The sequence below is a fragment of the Thermobia domestica genome, chromosome 4 (assembly GCF_964235325.1).
Source record: "Thermobia domestica chromosome 4, izTheDome1.hap1.1, whole genome shotgun sequence".
In the NCBI taxonomy this organism is placed as follows: domain Eukaryota; kingdom Metazoa; phylum Arthropoda; class Insecta; order Zygentoma; family Lepismatidae; genus Thermobia; species Thermobia domestica.
Window position 1 is genome coordinate 312,102,516 of NC_137457.1, and position 19,321 is coordinate 312,121,836.

General features: G+C 36.7%; 1 protein-coding gene across 1 annotated transcript in view; it reads right to left on the reverse strand.

The window, feature by feature from the left end:
• LOC145684319 (ATP-binding cassette sub-family C member 5-like) overlaps nucleotides 1-19,321 on the reverse strand; it is a 181,973-nt gene that overhangs the window by 100,025 nt on the left and 62,627 nt on the right. Inside the window, exon 12 of the mRNA XM_081756510.1 lies at nucleotides 4,318-4,428. Coding sequence (XP_081612636.1) covers nucleotides 4,318-4,428 — 111 coding nt within the window. The remainder of the gene's footprint in view (nucleotides 1-4,317; nucleotides 4,429-19,321) is intronic.

Genomic DNA, 19,321 nt, shown 5'->3' on the forward strand with positions numbered 1-19,321 from the left:
AGTGCACGTGGAAAGCGCGTGAAGTACACTTGTATTGGCTATCGCACCAACAAAATACAGGTGGAAAGCGCATGAAGTACACTTGCATTGACTATCGCACCAACAAAATAATTCGGCGATTCTTTCATTTTCATTGGATTCGTAGCTATAGAGAATGTGGTATAAGAAAACATTAGTTACTACCTCCATTTCTCACACAAGAGAGGAAGTTGACTGTGCCCACTAGTAACTGCGCACATTCCTTACTTTTCTCATTTAATCACTGTTACCTTTAAATTCCTCATTTTTCATTGTCTGAAAGTGGTTTTAGAATTAGTGCGAAAAAAAATACACTTGAAAAGCACTAATACAATTTTATGATTAGTATGCGGTAAGGTAAGTTGGTAAAGTTAGCTGTAAGGTTAGCTATTTGCACTTGAACGTTAAATTATCATTATGGACATGGAAAATGGTAAGAAAAATTAAGTTAGGATTTTATGTATCTACATTTTATTTTAATCTAAATTAAATACTGCTCATTGGTATTCTTAGTAAAACCTAGTGTTTATAATAAATACAGAAGTTTTACTTTTGAGTGCTACGCAGGTTAAAATATTCTGCAATATTCTGTTGATTGGCTTTTGTTAACTTGACCATGTAGAATCTCTGATTCTTTTGAACTGCTGATTATTTTATATTTATTTTTACGTATTTTTGAGAACTGAAAGTCTAAAGTAAACAGTTCTTTTTTAAATAACTCAGAAGAAAAAGTGAAACACTTACTTTAGACATATGTAAAAATAAAAATGAAATAGTTAGCAGTTCAGAGAGTTTCAACCCGAGAACAAATTCTACGTGATTAAATTGACACAAGCCAGTCAACGAAGTGCTGTCGGATATTTCAACTTGCCAACGCACTCAAAGGAAAATTTATTTTATATTTATATAAACTTTGTGTGTTGAAATGTACATCTTAACATATTACAAAAACGGGTATTTATAATTATTTTAAATGTTTTTCGAGTTATTACCTAACTAACTCTATGGCCTGTGGAACCAGGAGGTTTAATGCCACGTTCACATAAGTTCTCTATTGGCTTCTGTTCTAAGTTAATTGGATACAGTTACTATTTTGTATTCCTATTTTTGCGAGATCAATCTTAATATAGTCCTGCCATATGTGCCCAGGTCTTCCCAATGGCTGTTTTCCAAATGGATTTTCAGTTAAAACTTTGAAAGGGTTCCTACTTTCTTCCATTTTGGTTACATGACCTGCCCACCTAAGCCTCCTAGACTTGATGGTCCTAACAATGTTTGGTAAACCGTATAGATTATGTAGTTCCTCGTTATGAAGTTTCCACCATTCCACATTCTCGTCTCTATTGGGTCAGAATATTCATCTTAGAATCTTGTTCTCAAATACTTTCAGTCTACGTTCTTCCCTTAGAGTAAGCGACCATGTTTCCCAACCATATAGAATAACAGGCATGATTATCGTTTTATATATTTTAAGCTTCAAATTCCTTGACAAGAGATTTTGAACTGAAGAATAATACGAATTCCCTGCTTTTAGTCGGCATTTAATTTCTTCGTGAATATGATTTTGGTGTGTTAATGTTGACCCTGGAAATTTGAAAGTATCTACTTTTTCGAAAGTACTGTTTGTTATTTTAACGCATCCATCATTTGCCGTATTACGGTCCCGACGAACTTCCATGTATTTAGTTTTCTCTGCATTTACTTCTAAACCCATGTCCCTGCAAGTATTTAATAAGACCTCTACATTTCTTTCTATTGTTCTCCTACCATCTATTATATTTACACCATCAGTATATGCCATAACCTGGTGAATACCATTCAGCTCTAGGCCCTGGTTCTGGTTTTTCGAGTTATAAGGAATATAATTCTCGAATATTTCCGTTTACAAATTACTAATACTTAAGTTTGCAACACTTCCATCCTCCTGCAATAATATATTATTGTTATTTGTTTATTTTTAACGTTGTGTTCAAATCTGTTTCTACATTTCATTTTTAGATCATTGCTACTTTATTACTTCATAATAGAATCCTAACATATTGTTCTAAAACCTCTTGAGGTATCTTCTATTTCTCTCACCACTGATAACAGCTGCCATATATATATTTTAGTCGACAATATAGAAAGTAAATTATCCTCGTTCCATGAATATATATATATATATATATATATATATCCCATCCATCGAAGGAATATAAAGCATATTACCATTTTTTGGTACTTTTGTTTCCTAAAAGCTAATTGGGTTAGTAAGTTACATTATTAGACAAAAGACTCGATTCCACTTTGAGCATGCGAACAACATGCGACTAATCAAAAGAAAATATTAATAGTAATTATACTAAAGCTAAACCCTGAAGAGAAAAAAAAAAGATAGCTTAGTCACCAGCCACCTAGTATTTTGATTTTTTATTAAGAAACATAAAAAATGCTAGAAAGTTAGCTACTGAAGCCTCAATAGGTGTGAGCAAACAATTTGTACACTTAAAAGGTGAATTGATTTGATTTTGATTTAATGTTTCTTCCAGTATCGAGGTTACATGAGACAGGACCTATTGATTAACATGAAATTCGAACCATATGAGCTCCGGCCGGGAATCGAACCCGGGTCTCGCAGGCCAAAGGCGCGTATGCTAACTGCTTAGCCACGAAGGTGCTCTGATTTGATTTTGAGTTTTGTGTCTCGTTCAGCAGCAAGGCTATATGAGACAGGACCTACTGATTAACGTGGAATCTGGACATGAACTCCCGCCGGGAATCGAGCCCGGGTCTCACACGCCAAAGGCGCTACGCTAGCCGCTTAGCCAGAAAGACTCTGACTTGATTTTGGGTTTAGCGTCCCTTTCAGCAGCGAGGCTATATAAGACGTGGACCTACAATTTAAGGTCAGATCCAAACCACATGAGCTCCCGCCAGGAATCGAACCCGGGGCTTCCATGCCAAAGGCGAGTACGCTAACCGCTTAGCCGCGAATGAGCTCTGATTTGATTTTGAGTTCAGCGTCCCGTTCAGCAGCGCGACTAGATGAGAGGTGGACTTACTAATTAACTTGATATCCGAACAACACGAGCTCCGCCAGGAATCGAACCCGGGGTTTCCACACCAAAGGCGACTACGCTAACCGCTCAGCCACGAGGGAGCTCACTTAATAGGTGTAATTGGACAAGTATTTTACAATTTATTTGAGCTTACAAAAATCTCTTGGCTTTTAGAGCAATCCTCACCAAGTTTCTCATTATATTAGAAATCAAAGCTTTTAAAGAAAAAACGTATCTTCGTGCGGGATAGTATCCGAAAAAAGTACCATATATTTAGTGTTGAAAAATATGTATTGTATATTTTTAATTCGTATTTTATCGGTTACTTCAACATTTTTGCACAAAACAACACTGTACAAACTTGTGCCGTCCGGTGCTCAAATTATGAATTTCGCACATAAAATATTTTAGCAGATCGTTAATCAAATCCAAAACCAATTTTGAGTCCGATCTCTAGACATGTCACCAATCCCTTGGAAATCCACACTTCATCAATGGTTTACCGTGGAACTTTTCAAATAGACTTTTAGTCGACGAGGTTCTCCTGTATCTTACACGGTCTTTGAAAAGTTGCCCAAGCGGTCTGGCGAGACGTTCCTTTTCCTATTCTACATAGGAAATTGCTACAGTATAAACTACGCAACTGGGTGGTCCTCGGGCTCGTGACCGTCACACCAAATACAATCAGTTGTGAAGATCCATCACTAGCCAGTTAAGTGATTTAAAATCAAATACTTTGATCGTGAGCAACTTTCTGTAATGGCTGAAATTGATTTATCAGCTATACCGAAGGTTAAAGCTCCTCTTTATATAGCCTTTTCGCACAAGTTTCAAATTAGTGTTTTTTTTTTTTTTTTGTTTTTTTTTCTGTATTCAGAATAACAAATGAAAAAAAATGTTTACTATTGTTTTTGAAACGTTTTCTGAAGAAAGAAAAGCGACTAATATTCTGCGTAAATATCAACAAAAATAGGCTGCTTAAGGGAAAAAAATAATAAGTTTTGTTTGCTCCCACCTAAATTTTACTAAAGAAATACCTGAGAAAATTGGTCAAACAAGATTGCCAACTTAGAGAATAATAGCATCCTCTGTAATTTCTACCCAGCTACATAGACATGGGCCATAAAGAAATATGTGACCAAGACAAAAGATGGTCAACTTTACAAGTTTCACTGTATTATCCCGAAAGATTGATCAAGACCAAGTTTACATTATACCAAAGAAACTAAGATCAACCCGGTACGAAAATAATAATAATCACCTGAATTCTACTGAAACCTATTAAAGCGTCATATAAACTCTTGGTCCCTGCTCTCAGTAAATTGACTGAGCTTTTCATATAAGTGTCGAGGTAGGCTACAAATGCAAATGCCTGTAAAGGGAAGGTACACAAAAAATGTCCAAAACAAAGTTCTACATAGTGTTAAACAAAATGCAAAACACATGAAAATTAAAAGAAATAAGTCCTGAAAAACAATAATTATGTTTCTTGACACAATTAGTGAACGAAGTTGAATCTTGCATAACAAGTTATCTGCGTCTTCGAAGTCTTGGAATTATACGAGGTGTGTTCAAAAAATATCGAACCTTATTTTTTTTTCCGTGTAAACTATTGAAGCGCGGGAGATTTTCTTTAGAGTAGATGTAGAGGGGACACTCACGCGCAGTCGTGAATTTTTTCTCGCCCGCAGAAAACGTCAGTCGCTGGTAGTCGGCCAACAGGTGAAGACGTGTAGTATGCGGTCGTCGGATTTTAGTTGTTTGTAAAATGACAGAAACACCTGAACAGCGATATTGCATCAAATTTTGCCAAAAGCTTAGTGATATCCAAGCAGAAACCATTTAATCTGATCGTTACATTCAATTTTGAACGAGAATTTTGGCATGGGGAAACTGTCCACGAAATTTGGTTCAGGCTTTCATCGCCAAACACAACATTCCTGTGTGTTGTCAGGCTCCCTACTCGTCCAACATGGCTGCGTGTGACTTTCAGTTATTTCCCGGTTGAAAATGCCATTAAAAGGAACCCGATTTGATTCAAGAGAAGATATCATGCGGAATTTGGTAGCATGGTTGCTTACCGTTCCAGATGTGTTTCCAACAATGGCGGGAGCGCTAGGAGAAGTGTATGCATTACCAAGAAGACTACTCTGAAGGGGATGTATTTTTGCCAACCAAAGTTTCTATACTTTTTGAACACACCTCGTATTTACATTTTTAAAAAATCCAATCGCTATATGAATGTTGAGAATCTTGTGTTTATATACTGAAGATAACTTCACCACTGTTAAAGATGAACTACAGTGAAATCTAAGTTCGTCACATAATGTCCAACTTTAACTTATACAGGTGGCTGACTTGCAGACTACTAATAACTCATGGCTATATCTATACAACTCTATAGATATGGCCAAAATTAGCCCGTATACTAAGTAAAGTTGTTTCAATAATGAACCATTATTATTTAAAAACAAAAAATAAAATATGCTCTTTTTATAGGACATAGAACAGCAAATCCTCAATTCCAAGAAAGTGTCAGAACACCTATTCTCTCTTTTATCTCCTTCCCAAAGAAGCCTCGGAACACTTACACCGTTTTAACTCTTTTTCAAGAAGTCTTAGAGCATCATTTACAGTGTTTTATTTCTTCTCCAAGGAAGTCTGAAAACATCTATATCTCTTCTCTAAAGAAGTCTGACAACACCTACACTCTCCTATATCTTTTCCAAGGAAGTCTCAGGACATCTACACTGTCCTATCTCTTTTCCAATTAAGTCTCAGAAACCTATACTAAAGCCTATACAGTTCTATCTTCTCCAAGGAAGTCTGAAAACACCTATCTCTTCTCTAAGGAAGTCTGAGAACACCTACCTCTTCTATCTCTTTTTCAAGGAAGTCTCAGGACATCTACACTGTCCTATCTCTTTTCCAAATAAGTCTCAGAAACCTATACTAAAGCCTATACAGTTTTATCTTCTCCAAGGAAGTCTGAAAACACCTATCTCTTCTCTAAGGAAGTCTGAGAACACCTACCTCTTCTATCTCTTTTCCAAGGAAGTCTGTGAGCACCTACACTGTTATATCTTTTCTAAGGAAGTCTCAAACCATCTACATTGTTCTATCACATCTTTCCAAATGTAGGAAAACAAAAGACGACCTTCAGTTCACAGGAAGAAAATCGTAAAAATATCACTCAATCTGTGATTGAGAATTTAGTAACACTCATGATAACTTTCTCGTAGTTATATTGTTAGTGCACTACCATGGTTATAAGGGGGGCCCGAGTTCGATTCCTAGTGAGAGCTCATGTGGTTCGGATCCCCCATTAAGTTGTAAACCACGGTCTCATATAGTCTCGTACTGAATGGGAGATTAAATTTCAAATTAATCAACTAATGCATCTGGACTAAGTGTTGTAATACAGGGCTCCTCAAGTTGGAAATTTATTCGTCACTTGGAATTAACGTTGGAGCTTCAGCGTAGCAGTCAATGAGAACCGAGATGCGGTCATCGCCCAGCCAATACATCGCCACTTTTTTTTTTTTTTTTTTTTTTAAGCTTCAACTACATCACACTTCTCATTGCTGCTAGTTCGCATTCTATATAAACTAAATTTACTACAATTTAAACTTCTTATTGATTTAAAAGGAAATTTTTATTGTAAATTAGAAGTAATAAATTCACAGGTAACAGCTATCTTCCTATCACAAAACACTCCCTTTTTCTTTATTTTGCAACTTGCTCTTTTTTTTTTTTTTTTTTTTTTTTTTTTTTTTTTTTTGTCGCAATGAATTTTGTCGCAAAAACTACTTCCAATAGTTGACGATAGAAGCTATTCGGTTCTCAGCTGACTATAGTAGCAATTATTCAGTTCTCAGTTAATTACAGTAACAGTTATGCAGTTCTCAATTGATAAGGGTAGCAGTTATTTAGTTCTCAATTGATTAGAGAAGCAGTTATTCAATTTTCAATTCATTGGAGTAGTAGTAACTGAGTTCTCAATTGATTAGTAGTTATTCAGTTCTCAACTGACTGAAGTTTCAGTTATGCAGTTTTTACTGACGAGAGTAGCAGTAGCTAGCTGACAGATGTAAACAAAACATTATGGTGAGATTCATGAATGATACATTGTAAGAAATGATTTTATAAAGGATTTAAATCTTATTGCATATATCATTAAGTTAGTTTACAATAAACAGAACGTTATTAAAGGATGAATGTGTGTTCGTGCTTCAAATGTAGTGGTTCATGTCTAGAATTAGTAAGATGTGATTAAGCTCTTTCTGAGGAATAACGAAATATAACTTTTTTCTGAAAAGATTGCCCGCTTTACGCAGAATCATTCCGACGCGTGATTAGTGACATACTAAAGAGTTCGACTAACATGTTTCCTGCAGTAGTCTGACCATTAGTATGACGCTAATCATACGTCAAAACGACTCTGCATAAGGACCTACGGATCTAGAGTATTTAAAAGAGCGGTATTAATTCTGAATTCCGCAAGTTATCATCCAACAACATCCTTGATGTAATACAGAGTAACCCAACATTTTAAACGCTAATAAAACAAGAAGTACAGCAGACAGAAAATTGTTTATTTAAAAATATAATATTTTAGGTACTGAAAATAGTTTGTAATTATTTTGTTCTGATTTGAATTACTCTTGTTCTGTTGCTGTTGAAATGACACAATGATTGACATTACGATTATTGTCAATAAAACCAATAAAACTCTTCCACTTTTTGATCGGCTGTAACACTGTCAGTGGAGGGACAAAAGTAGTGAGGGTCATCGCTTCCGCTCAGCACTCTTCTACCGGTCCCTTCGGCATTATAGTTTGGTCAGGAGCTCATCGTGCGTATGCAGTCGAAATGTTTTTCAAAAACACCAATTCTGTGACTACAATGCAGAGAGTTTCGTGCTTAAATTTTGCTATTCCACGTAATAAAAATGTTCTTGATCAGAAGACTATCTTGAAGTAGGTCGAGAATTTCCGAACGGGTTTAGTGTGAAAAAAACATCTAGCCGATCTAAAAGTGCTCGTATACCTGAGAATATTTGAGACTGTAAGATTGTCTGTTTCGCAGTCGTCGAAACGTTCTGCAAGGAAGCATACTGAAGCTCTTGTCAATTCTATCATTTCACCTACAAACTTACTGTACATTTTTGAATAAACAACTTTCGATCGGCAATACTGTTTGATTTATTAGCCTTTAAAATGTGTGTGGGAGGGGGGGTCGGAGTTATTGAGTCACCCTGTATATTCTAAATATGTACTTTATACATTGAAAATGAATGGATGATATTTTGAACATTTGGTTTAGGTAACCCGACTTAATATTACGACACAATTTGTAATTTAGTAGTTTCGTAGTTGATAAATACAAGGTGTGACCAAAAAGTACGGTGAATGTATTTGCACAGTGCCACCTATCGATGTTGATCCATTTCAACTAGTAAGCCCGGTAGCCTAAACCTTTGGTACAATCAACGTCAAGTCTGAACGAGTTGTGACATGTTAGTTGGATTTCAGAGGCAGAAGAGTGAGGACGTGTTAAGAGTGTCTTCGCGCGACAACATTAAGTTTTGTTCTAAGCTGCAAAAAAGTGCCAAAGAAGCTCACGCAATGTCAAAACAAGTGTATGGCGATGAAGTGGTGGCGTTGAAGACTATTTACAAGTGGTATGAGCGATTCAAAAGCGGAAAGGAGTCGGTTGAAAACGAACAACGATCGAGACATCCTTCGACGTCAAAAACAGTTGAAAACGTATAAAGCGTGGCACAAATGATTTGTTCGAACAGGTGAATGACTATTCTAAAGAACATCTCGTATGGGTCTGTGAAAAGCATTTTAACCACCGACTAAATGGGGAAATTGGTTTCTTCTTCACCACGAAAGAGACCTGCACGGGCCGAATTTCTCGACCCGAGCCTAATCCAGTCCAGGCCCGAAAAGTTTTGGAGATTTTCGGCCCGAGCTCGACCCGGCCCGATAAGTTTTTTTTAAAATTCTTGGCCCAAGCCCGGCCCGGGCCCGATAAATTTTAAGAGTTTCATTTTGTAACATTTTCCACGGGCACACTTCTTAAACTTTTGCCCTTATTCTAGTTATCGTTCAATGAAAGTCAATAATTATTAAAGAATTGCAATTAATCGGTCTCAGCCCGGCCCGACATGAAGAGAAATCAGTGTCGGCCAGCCTAAGCCCGGCCCGTGCAGGTCTCTACCACGAAAACGCGCCGTGCCTAACCTTGCCTTTGATCCATGAGTTTTTGGCCGAAAAAAAATATTCTTGTCTGTCCACATTCACTCTGCTCTCCACATATAGCACCATGCGACTTGGCAGACTCTTCTCAAAAATTAAAACCATGCTTACAGGAAAACGTTTTGACACTATTCCTGACATTAAGAGGGCCACGACAGACCAGTTGAACGCTTTTCCAGAAATGCTTCCAGTCATGGATTCAACATTGGGATAAGTGCATTGCTAGGTAAGGATAATACTCTGAAGGAAATTAAAGAAATTTCCATGTAAGCTTATTATTTTGTTTGTAATAAAATTATTCACCGTATTCTTTGATCACACCTCGTATTTCACTGCAAATCCATTTTTGTCAAGTGATTTTGTTATTGATGTGTCAAATACAGTAATGAATAAAGTAATTATTCAAATCTGTACAGCAGTAGCACCCTTAAATAATCATAGTCAATTTGTAGTTCAGGTTTAGTAGAATCACTTTTAATAGTACACTTGCATTGCCTACATTATTCCATGCTAAAATAAAATAAAATAAACAAATTCAAATACCAAGCAAAATTAAAACTACATAATTACATTTATATACAGAGTGCAAATAAATCAAAAGCAAGTAAGTATACAATAATAATAATAATAGAGAAAAATCAGTCAATAATCAAGCTGAAATCAAGTTAAGCGCATGACCAGTTCTAACTTATATATATGCATATACATATAATTTACTTTCACCGTTAGTGATACATGCATACGGTACGAAGGTCGCTTAATACGTTATCCGCTCGACTTTTACAAATTCGAATTGAAATTTAATTGTTCCTGACATTCAGCATTTGTTGTAATTTTATTACTAGATAAGAGGACGAAAATGGAGCTTTTAGATTAATGATATGGGATTTTGTCCTGTGTGCTACAGAAACAGGAGGAGGCCGCGTTGGCTCAGTGGTAGAGCAATAACATCTGGTCCGTGGGATCCCTGGTTCGAAATCAGCTCGGACCAAGCGAACTGCGTGAGTTTTCTGGGAATTCTCCCCGTTTTCTCTTACTTTCTTCATTTCAAGATTTCGTTTATTACGAGGGGAGAGACCGAAAATAAGTTTCTCCTCTCGTTTTCCCCAGGAAAGTGAACAGCAATGGGGGAAAACAGCACACGCGAAACACACCCAGACACAAGTTCATCCGAGATCCTGCAGATGGCGCTGTCGCAGCGCTTGCGTAAAGTGGAGACGAGTCTCTCAGTCTGAGCATGGTAGCTATGAAGAGACGGCAATGCAAAACTATATTGTAAGTATTGAGTGGGAGCGCCTTGCCCATCCGCCACACACTCCTAATCTTGCACCCAATGACTTCTATCTGTTTCCGGCTTTGAAGAAGACTCTCGGTGGCAGGCGCTTTGGAAGCAATGCTGAAGTCACAGAAGCTGTTCGATGCTGCTTCTGTGTGGAGAGCCCTGAATGTTTCCTGGAAGGGTTTTTGAAGCTTATAGACCGGTATGACAAATGTCTCAATGTATGTGATACTTATGTGAAAAAATAAAGGTACGTCTTCTCTTGAATGTCTTGGTCCTGCATCCCCTCTTCTGTCTACAGTCGCCTGGGGAAATTTATATTCGAATACCCCTCGTGACATAATCAACGTCTCTCTTAGCCTCGGGGCATAATCATGGGGAGTTAAACTTGAAAAAGAAAAAGAAAAGACAAATGACAATAGATGGTAAATATTATGTATGGATAGAAACCAATTATTCAGGTAACTACCATATTTAATAGTTTCTAAATGGCAATAATATTTGATTATAATGCGAAATTTCTGAATGAAATGTGTTTAAAGTAGTTGTGGGGACAGAACCGGATTTCGGCTTTTTCTTTAAAAAACAAAACCGGTTCTTTAAACCAGTTCAGTTTTCTATTAAAAACCGGTTCCGGCTTGTTGTCAATCAACAGCAGCGGCACCATGCGACCGTCTGAAAGACTTGCTGCTGTTCTGTAAGTAGTTAGTATATACATGTATGGATGGCCGGTGGTGTCATCATGACATGGTTGAGAATTACGTAATTTTAATGAAGAGCTGACAGCGACATGGCCAGTACTTGGCTGATACCATAGAAAATAATAACAACTAGCAGTGTAACGTGAAAGAGTGGAGTTGATTTGTAGTTTAACGTCCCATTCAGCAGCGAGGCTACAGGAGACGGGACCTACTGATTAACGTGGAATTCGAACCACATGAGCTCCCGCCGGGAATTGAACCCAGGTCTTCCACGCCAAAGGCGCGTACGCTAACCGCTTTGCAACGAAGGAGCTCGCTTATGTAGTTTGAATCCAACATTAAGCTGTAGGTTCATGTCTCATATAGCCTCGCTGCTGAAAGGACGCTAAACTAAACCAACTCAATTCAACAGAAGTTGTAGGTTTTAGTAAAGAGTTAAGGATGTAGTTCTTGGGACGTTTAATTGATTGTAGGGAAAGGACTCTCTCGCTATCTACTACCGTTTTGTTCTATAGTATTCAACCTCTAAAACCGGAAATAGTTGATTTATGTGACTTCCGGTTTGAATATCACTTCCATAAACGAACTTGATTCCTAACGTATGACCTTCTACATCCTCGCCAAAATTCATGGTGATCTGTCAGGTAGTTCTTGAGATTTCTGTCTCCCGGACGATTGGACAGACAGGGTAAATATATAGAGGAGTATTTTTGTATACCGGACGGACAGGCAGGCAGGGTAAATATATAAAAGAGTTTTTTTGTGTACCGGACGGACAGGCAGACAGGGTAAATATATATAGGAGATTTTTTTTTACCGGACGGACAGGCAGACAGGGTAAATATTTAAAGGAGATTTTTTGTGTACCGGACGGACAGGCAGACAGGGTAAATATATAAAGGAGATTTTTGGTGTCCCGGACAGACAATATAAATATATAAAGGAAATTTTTGGTCTCTCGGACGGACAAACAGACAAGGTAAATATATAAAGGAGATTTTTTGCATTCGGACGGAGTGACAGACAGAGAGTGTAATTATATAAAGCAGATATTTGTCTCCCGAACGGACAGGCAGGGTAAATATATAAAGGAGATTTGTTGTCTCCCGGACGGACAAATAGACAGGGTAAATATATAAAGAAGATTTTTGTCTCCCGGACGGACAGACAGACAGGGTGAAAATATAAAGAAAAATTTTTATCTCCTGGACGGACAGGTAGGGTAAATATATAAAGATTTTTGGTGTCCCGGGCAGACAAGGTAAATATATAAAGGAAGTTCTTGGTCTCCCGGACGGATAAACAGACAGGGTAAATATATGAAGGAGATTTTTGGTCTCCCGGATAGACAGACAGACAGACCGACAGGATAAATATATAAAGGAAATTTTCGGTCTCTCGGACGGACAAGCAGGCAGGGTAAATATATAAAGGAATTTTTTGGTCTCCCGGACGGACAAACCGTTGGTCTCCCGGACGGACAAACCGAATTTCTTAATTATTCTTATATTTCCTGGCTATCATTTCACAGACAGCAGTTTGAGACCTTGAAGCTGAATCCCTATTGAAAAGCTAGATGCACTAAAACAGAACGTCGAGCGAACAACTCATTGAGCGACCTTCGCTATGATGTGTGGATAACTAATACATACGAGATAACAGCTAGTTGCATGATATTGAGACAGTTAGTAGTCACACTAAGCACCTTCATTCGCTCCCACGTTATAAACGTATCATACAAAACCCTCGTCCCATTCCGTAAAGAGGTAATAGCATTTTTCAGCAGTCTATTGAAAAAAGAAACCAGAGGAAAGGCCTGAAAGAAATACAATATTCACACCATACATGATACGTCTACTCAACAATACATCAACCGTAAAATCCACTGTTTCAAAAAATGCAAAACCAATTGCGAAACAAATGAAAAAAAAAAAAAAAAGAACAAAAATTAGGTGCTTCGCTTACAAGAATTAATACAATATAAATGTACACTTATTACGTATAACAATAAGTAAAAAAGTGTGACAACTAAGAAGCTGAACTGCTTTGTAAGGATTTGTTAATAATTAAAATCCTTATACCTCTTATTCTCTTAAAATTCTCAAGTAAATTAACTGATATAAAACATGTTCAAACTCGCGAGACCGGCTCTGGAGCTCAATAATTATGCACGAACACATGTGAGCACAAACGATAGCAAACCAGAGCTCAGTCAGAGAAAGCACAGGCCCCAATGACGTTAGCGGACGCGAGCACGAGCGAATGCGAGGCTCATTGATGATAGCGAGCTCGAGCCCTTAGCAACCGCGAGCTCAATGAACGAAATGGATTCCAGATCCAGCTGAGCAACCGTGAGCAATGAGAACCTCAATGAAATTAGTGTGTCTGAGTCTCTTTGAGGATAGCCAATCTGCGCGCTGCGAGCTCTGATTGCAAAATGGGCATCTTTGCAACAAATCGTTTTTGTTACCCAATTCTCCATCACAGGCAATATTATGTACTCAAACTGAAAATGACTTGCCATTGAATTACTTTTAACTTTTAAAAAACAGTTTAAGCCATATGTAACTAGAAGTTAGGATGAAACAACAGAATTAGAGAATATTTTCGGCTATAAAGTGTGTTAAGCAAATAGTGCTTCGGAGAATAGTGTTTAGCAATAAACTTCCCACATTTCTTCAACAGTTGATGTTAATGTTTTCCCTCGCTTTTCAGTGTTACATTAAGTGTCTCAGGCAAGATATACTCTAGGATTTTACGTAATAGACTAAGAAAAACAACCGAACCGCAGCTGGAAGGAACAAGATCATATATTAGCTCTTAAGAAAATCATAAACGAAACTATTAAATCTAATGAGATGAATACATTCATGTCTTATGGATTTATAAAACTCTTGACAGAATCCAATAGAAAGAATTGTTTTAAAAAAAAAAAGAAAAAGAAACGTTGACAAGAATCTTAATAAATAAATGGTAGTCGAGCCAAACTTACGTAAGAATTGGTAATCTCAAGTCAAGAATTTCAAATCAAACCTGGAAGATGTCAAGGAACTTTGAAACAGTACAGGGGATATTGCATTAAGTATTAGACGCAGTAAATAAAGAGTGCGTTTATAAATTGTTATAAACATGCGTTCACTCATCTCATTAAATAATTAAGAAGCTATTCTGTTTATACTAGGTACGGTAATGAAAGAGTGTCATAATAAAATGAAGCAATTTCACCTAGGATATTGAACTACGGAAATGATCAAATTGATGAAGTTATTGTGTGGCGGTGATGTTATATTAATAGCTAGCACATCGGTAATCTTACAACACAACTGAAATATGATGAATGAGGAGCTGAAAACGAAACATATGGTAAGTACAGAAAAAATAAACAGTGATAATCAGTAGGAAGCATATAAAGCATAAAACCAAGTTGGTTAATGAAGTCCTGCACCAAGTGAAAAATTTCAAATACTTAGAAGTGACAGTAAACAATTCAGGGAAAAAGTTTCGAGTTTCATCTTTCTAACTTCAGAAGCTCACAAGATACTCAATTTTTCGCATAAATTATGACCCCTTCCCTTCACTTCCCTCTTAGAATATGCATTTTCATCAAAATAACATGTAATAAAAAGTTACACTATATCCAAAAATTAATTTCAAATAGTTCAGCTGTTTTCCCGTGTTTCGATCACAATCAAGTTCATTTTTTTCTTTTATATAATAGATAGATAATAGTGAGGCAGGGCCAGATTTAAGGGGGCGCAAAGGTGCACATGCACCCCCCTTCGTTGTAAATATACACTACCTAAAGTGAGAAGCTAGCAGTGAAAATAGCAATACTTTCCGTAAATTTATGCTGTTATGTTTCCTTTTGGACTTAAAATAAAGAGAAGTTCTGCAAAATCGATAAAGTTAATTTTCAAAAAGCTGAAAGAAAAGGATTCACCGAGAACAGACACAGCATTTCCAGGGCATTTTCTCATTCACACTACAGACGCCTAAAGGCATTTTAAAAAATTCCAATTTAATTCAAATATACTGGTAGTTATTGGTACACCCCCCTTAGAAAATTCTGGATCGGACCCTGTAGCGACGTTATGGTACTGCCTCAGTTAAGGTTCAATTTAATTGATACTTAAACTTCGTCATTAACGTTATTTTCCACGAGCTATTCAAATCGATATGATTATATCACCAGAGATCTGAATATAGAGTGATAACCGCCAGAAGGAGATGCAAGAAATACTGAGATTTATTCGTTTTTCTCAGAAGAAGAAATATATATTTTAAAATTGGTAAATCTAGTATTTAATATTTTTAAAGTGTTTTGTAATATTTTATGCTAGTACTCTTATTTTTCTATTCGAATCATCCGAAAAATTTCGGGCCATATTATACTCGATGTCCACTACATTTAGGTTAATACCTATTTCACAAAACTTTGCAGTATTACAAAATACGATGTGATTGCTATAAAAGTCTCACGCATGTCGTAAAACATGGTAGTTTAAGATCTTAACCGCGAATCCCTATTGAGAACCTAGGTTCACCGTGGGGATGGTGTCAAGTGAACAATCTAATGCGCAGTTGAATATGGATAGCTAATACTCAACGAAATAACGCTATTTTCACACTTTTGAGGTAGTTAATAATCACATTTTATAAGCACCTTCAATCTTCCCACGTTACAAGTGTATCATACAAAACACTCGTCCCATTCCGTAATGCCGTAATAGCAGTACCCAGCAGTTTATTGTAAAAAGAAATCAGGGAAAATGCCTGAAAGAAATACTACCCATAGTAAAAGTTGACACCATACATATACAAACAAAACATAAAGTACACTGACACACAGTTTCAGAAATACACAATTAATGACGAAGAAAGAACAAGGAAGGAAAGAAAGAAAACGTATCACATAACAAGAAACAAAATAATTGCCAACAATGAATATTAACAATACGAAAAGTACAATTCAAATACAACATTAAGATAAGATACGAAGTGTTACTATTACAGAACTGGTGGGAAAGACACGGTTTCTTCATAAATGTTATTTCCTTTAATATACTCGTATTTATTACTTTATACAACAAATTACCGAATTCTGCATTACCGGTCGTTAACGATTTTATGTCATATAACAGGCTAAAAGTAGGTTCCCTTTAATGTGATTAATGTATTCCCTACATACATTTTTAAGGGTGCAGTCAATGCAATCTTATTCTTATTACTAGAATCTAGTATCCTCCTAGTTAAGAACCTTCCACATAGGACCAACTACTACATATTTACATATATATATAGGACAGTAAAGTTCCGAATCACTATTATGGCTTGCACAATTTATCCATCAAGAATTTCTTAAATCACATAGATAATTTTCTCAGCTATCAGAAAACGACATACATAATTACTACCCAAAGGAGAACGGTTTTTAGTGTATCACCTGACAACTACACTCATACACTTATGTGTTTAAAATAAACACTAGCTAGCTACACTATCTATCTTCCCAACAGTAATCTTATCTTTCAAAGATAGTGTATGTCATATGCAAATACATTATGCGGTTGCATTCGATCATTAGAAAGTACTTATTGGCTAAAATATTTTACGTTCATGGTGTTTTTAGCATTTATTTTCTGTCATAGATTCTCTACATTCCCAACCGTTTATATTTATCATATCTAGGTTTCCTTGTTTTTGTGCCATTTCTCATATCTGTGTTTCCTTGTCTTCTTCACTATTTCTCATATTTGTCTTTCTCGCTATTCATCATATCTGAGTTTCCCTGTCTTTCACACTATTTATCATATCTGACAGTCTAACCTACAAATGTCATAGATAGTCTGCTTTTATCCTTTGTGCTCAAAGATCACTTTACACACTCTCGCGGTAGTTTTTCGTTTTTGGAGTTGTGTATGGCGACGGCCAACCCGTATATTTGTCATCCTACGCAGACTCTCGGCCATCTTTGAACAACTTACATCTTTCTGCTTTGCTTAAAGCTTGCTTACCTAAAACTTCCTAATATTCGGTGGAATTTAGCTTGAAACATAACTAAATGCAGAACCTTTGTTCCTTCAGGTCAGCCATTTCAAAATTCACAGACACGGCAGAAACTAACCAAAACGCCACGCGTCACTCACTATAACGCCACATATCGGACTTACCAGCTGAAATATACACCAAAAGGCATCTAGCGGCGGGAACTCGTGCTGGTACTAGTTTCAGGGTAACATAACATTCTCGGAAATTTTGGATAACGAGTACATGAACTAACTTCGACAAAAGCACTAGATATTTAGAAAGAAAAGTGATGCAAATTTTATTTTAAAGATAAAACAGAACAGCAAGTACATATGTAATTATGGGGCAATGATGAAATGAAACGACGAATTACCGTGTAATGATGTAACAGAATACTACAGTAATTACAGGGTAGTTATGAAATAAAATATCACAGTAATTATGAGGTAATGATGAAATTGAATGACGAACTAGAAGGGAACAAGAGAGCCCGAGAAAACTCGCACAAAAAGTCACATCAAATACATGACACGACGTTAGATCGAAGTCGCTATCACGCACACCGGAGGTGACTGCTGTTCAACTGAAGTACTGCTCCCTCTTAAGAACTGGTGTTTGTACAAGGTGAAAACAGCGCTAATGTCAAACTATTCCAAAGAACTCTAAATCTAATTAAACAACTATGCTTACTTCTGCATGTGACGGTGTTCATTCTACTTCTCTTGCTACCAGTTGCGTACGCAAAGGGGGGTGGGGGGATTCAGGGTTTAAATCTTTTCTGAGCAAGGTATAATGGAAAAGAAACATTTACTATATATATATATATATATATATATATATATATATATATATATATATATATATATATATATATATATATATATATATATATATATATATAGTGTGTGTGTTTCAAAACAACACCGACAACGTTTGGGAGGTGATTCCTGACACCAAGATAAGACAAAAAGTACAAACCAAGCTGGGTGCACAAATGCTTTCTTTCGGAGTTATAGGCTGCCGAAAACATGAAAAAATGAACTTTGAAGGTTCATAGCTCCAAAACTATGGGACCTACCGTAGTCAGGTCAAGACTTCACTTAGGAACTAGTATGTGCCCTATCCAAATATCCATGTTTCAGAATCCTGTGGTACTTCCGCAATAATTTTTATAGAGGTAGTTCGTGAGTACTTCAACTTTTATGCCCGTAGCCAAACTCCCTCTATAAAAATTGTTGCGTGACTATCTTAGAATTATGAAACGTGGATTTTTGGATAGGGCACATGTTAGTTCCTAAGTGAAGTCTTGACCCGACTACGGTAGGTTTCATAGTTTTGGAGCTATAGACCCTAAAAATTAATTTTTCATATTTTCGGCAGCCTATAACTCCGAAAGGAAGCGTTTGTGCACCCAGGTTGGTCTATACTTTTTGTCTTATCTTGGTGTCAGGAATCACCTCTCAAACGTTGTCGGTGTTGTATTGAAACACCCTGTCGTGGAATTCATATATAAATTCACTTTGTCATGGAAGTGAGTGAGTGAACCCCTTTCCCTTCTTGATGAAAGTCTGAGTACGCCCCTACTTGCTACTATTTAGCAGTTCAGTTTCTTAAGAGCCACACCTCACTACAAAAGACAAACGCTCAACAAAACCTGCGTTTCTCTTCATGCTGAAAAGAATAGTAAGACTACAAAAAGAGATACATTAATTTATATTTCACTTTTACATATCATTGTTGAAGTTCTCATTTGTATACGTTTAGGTATTATTTAACTTCCGCAAGTATCCTGAAAGACTGTAATAGAACGTGAATACTTTCACGGAAGCAATGTGAGAACATGACAGCTCAAGATGTAATTGAAGATTCACAAGGATATTCACTTGATACGATTAGGAAACTGAATAATATCTTCGTAAGGATGAATCCGATAGATTAGACAATGGTGACCAGATTTCAGCTGAATTTGAACTCTTAAAAACATTTCTCTAC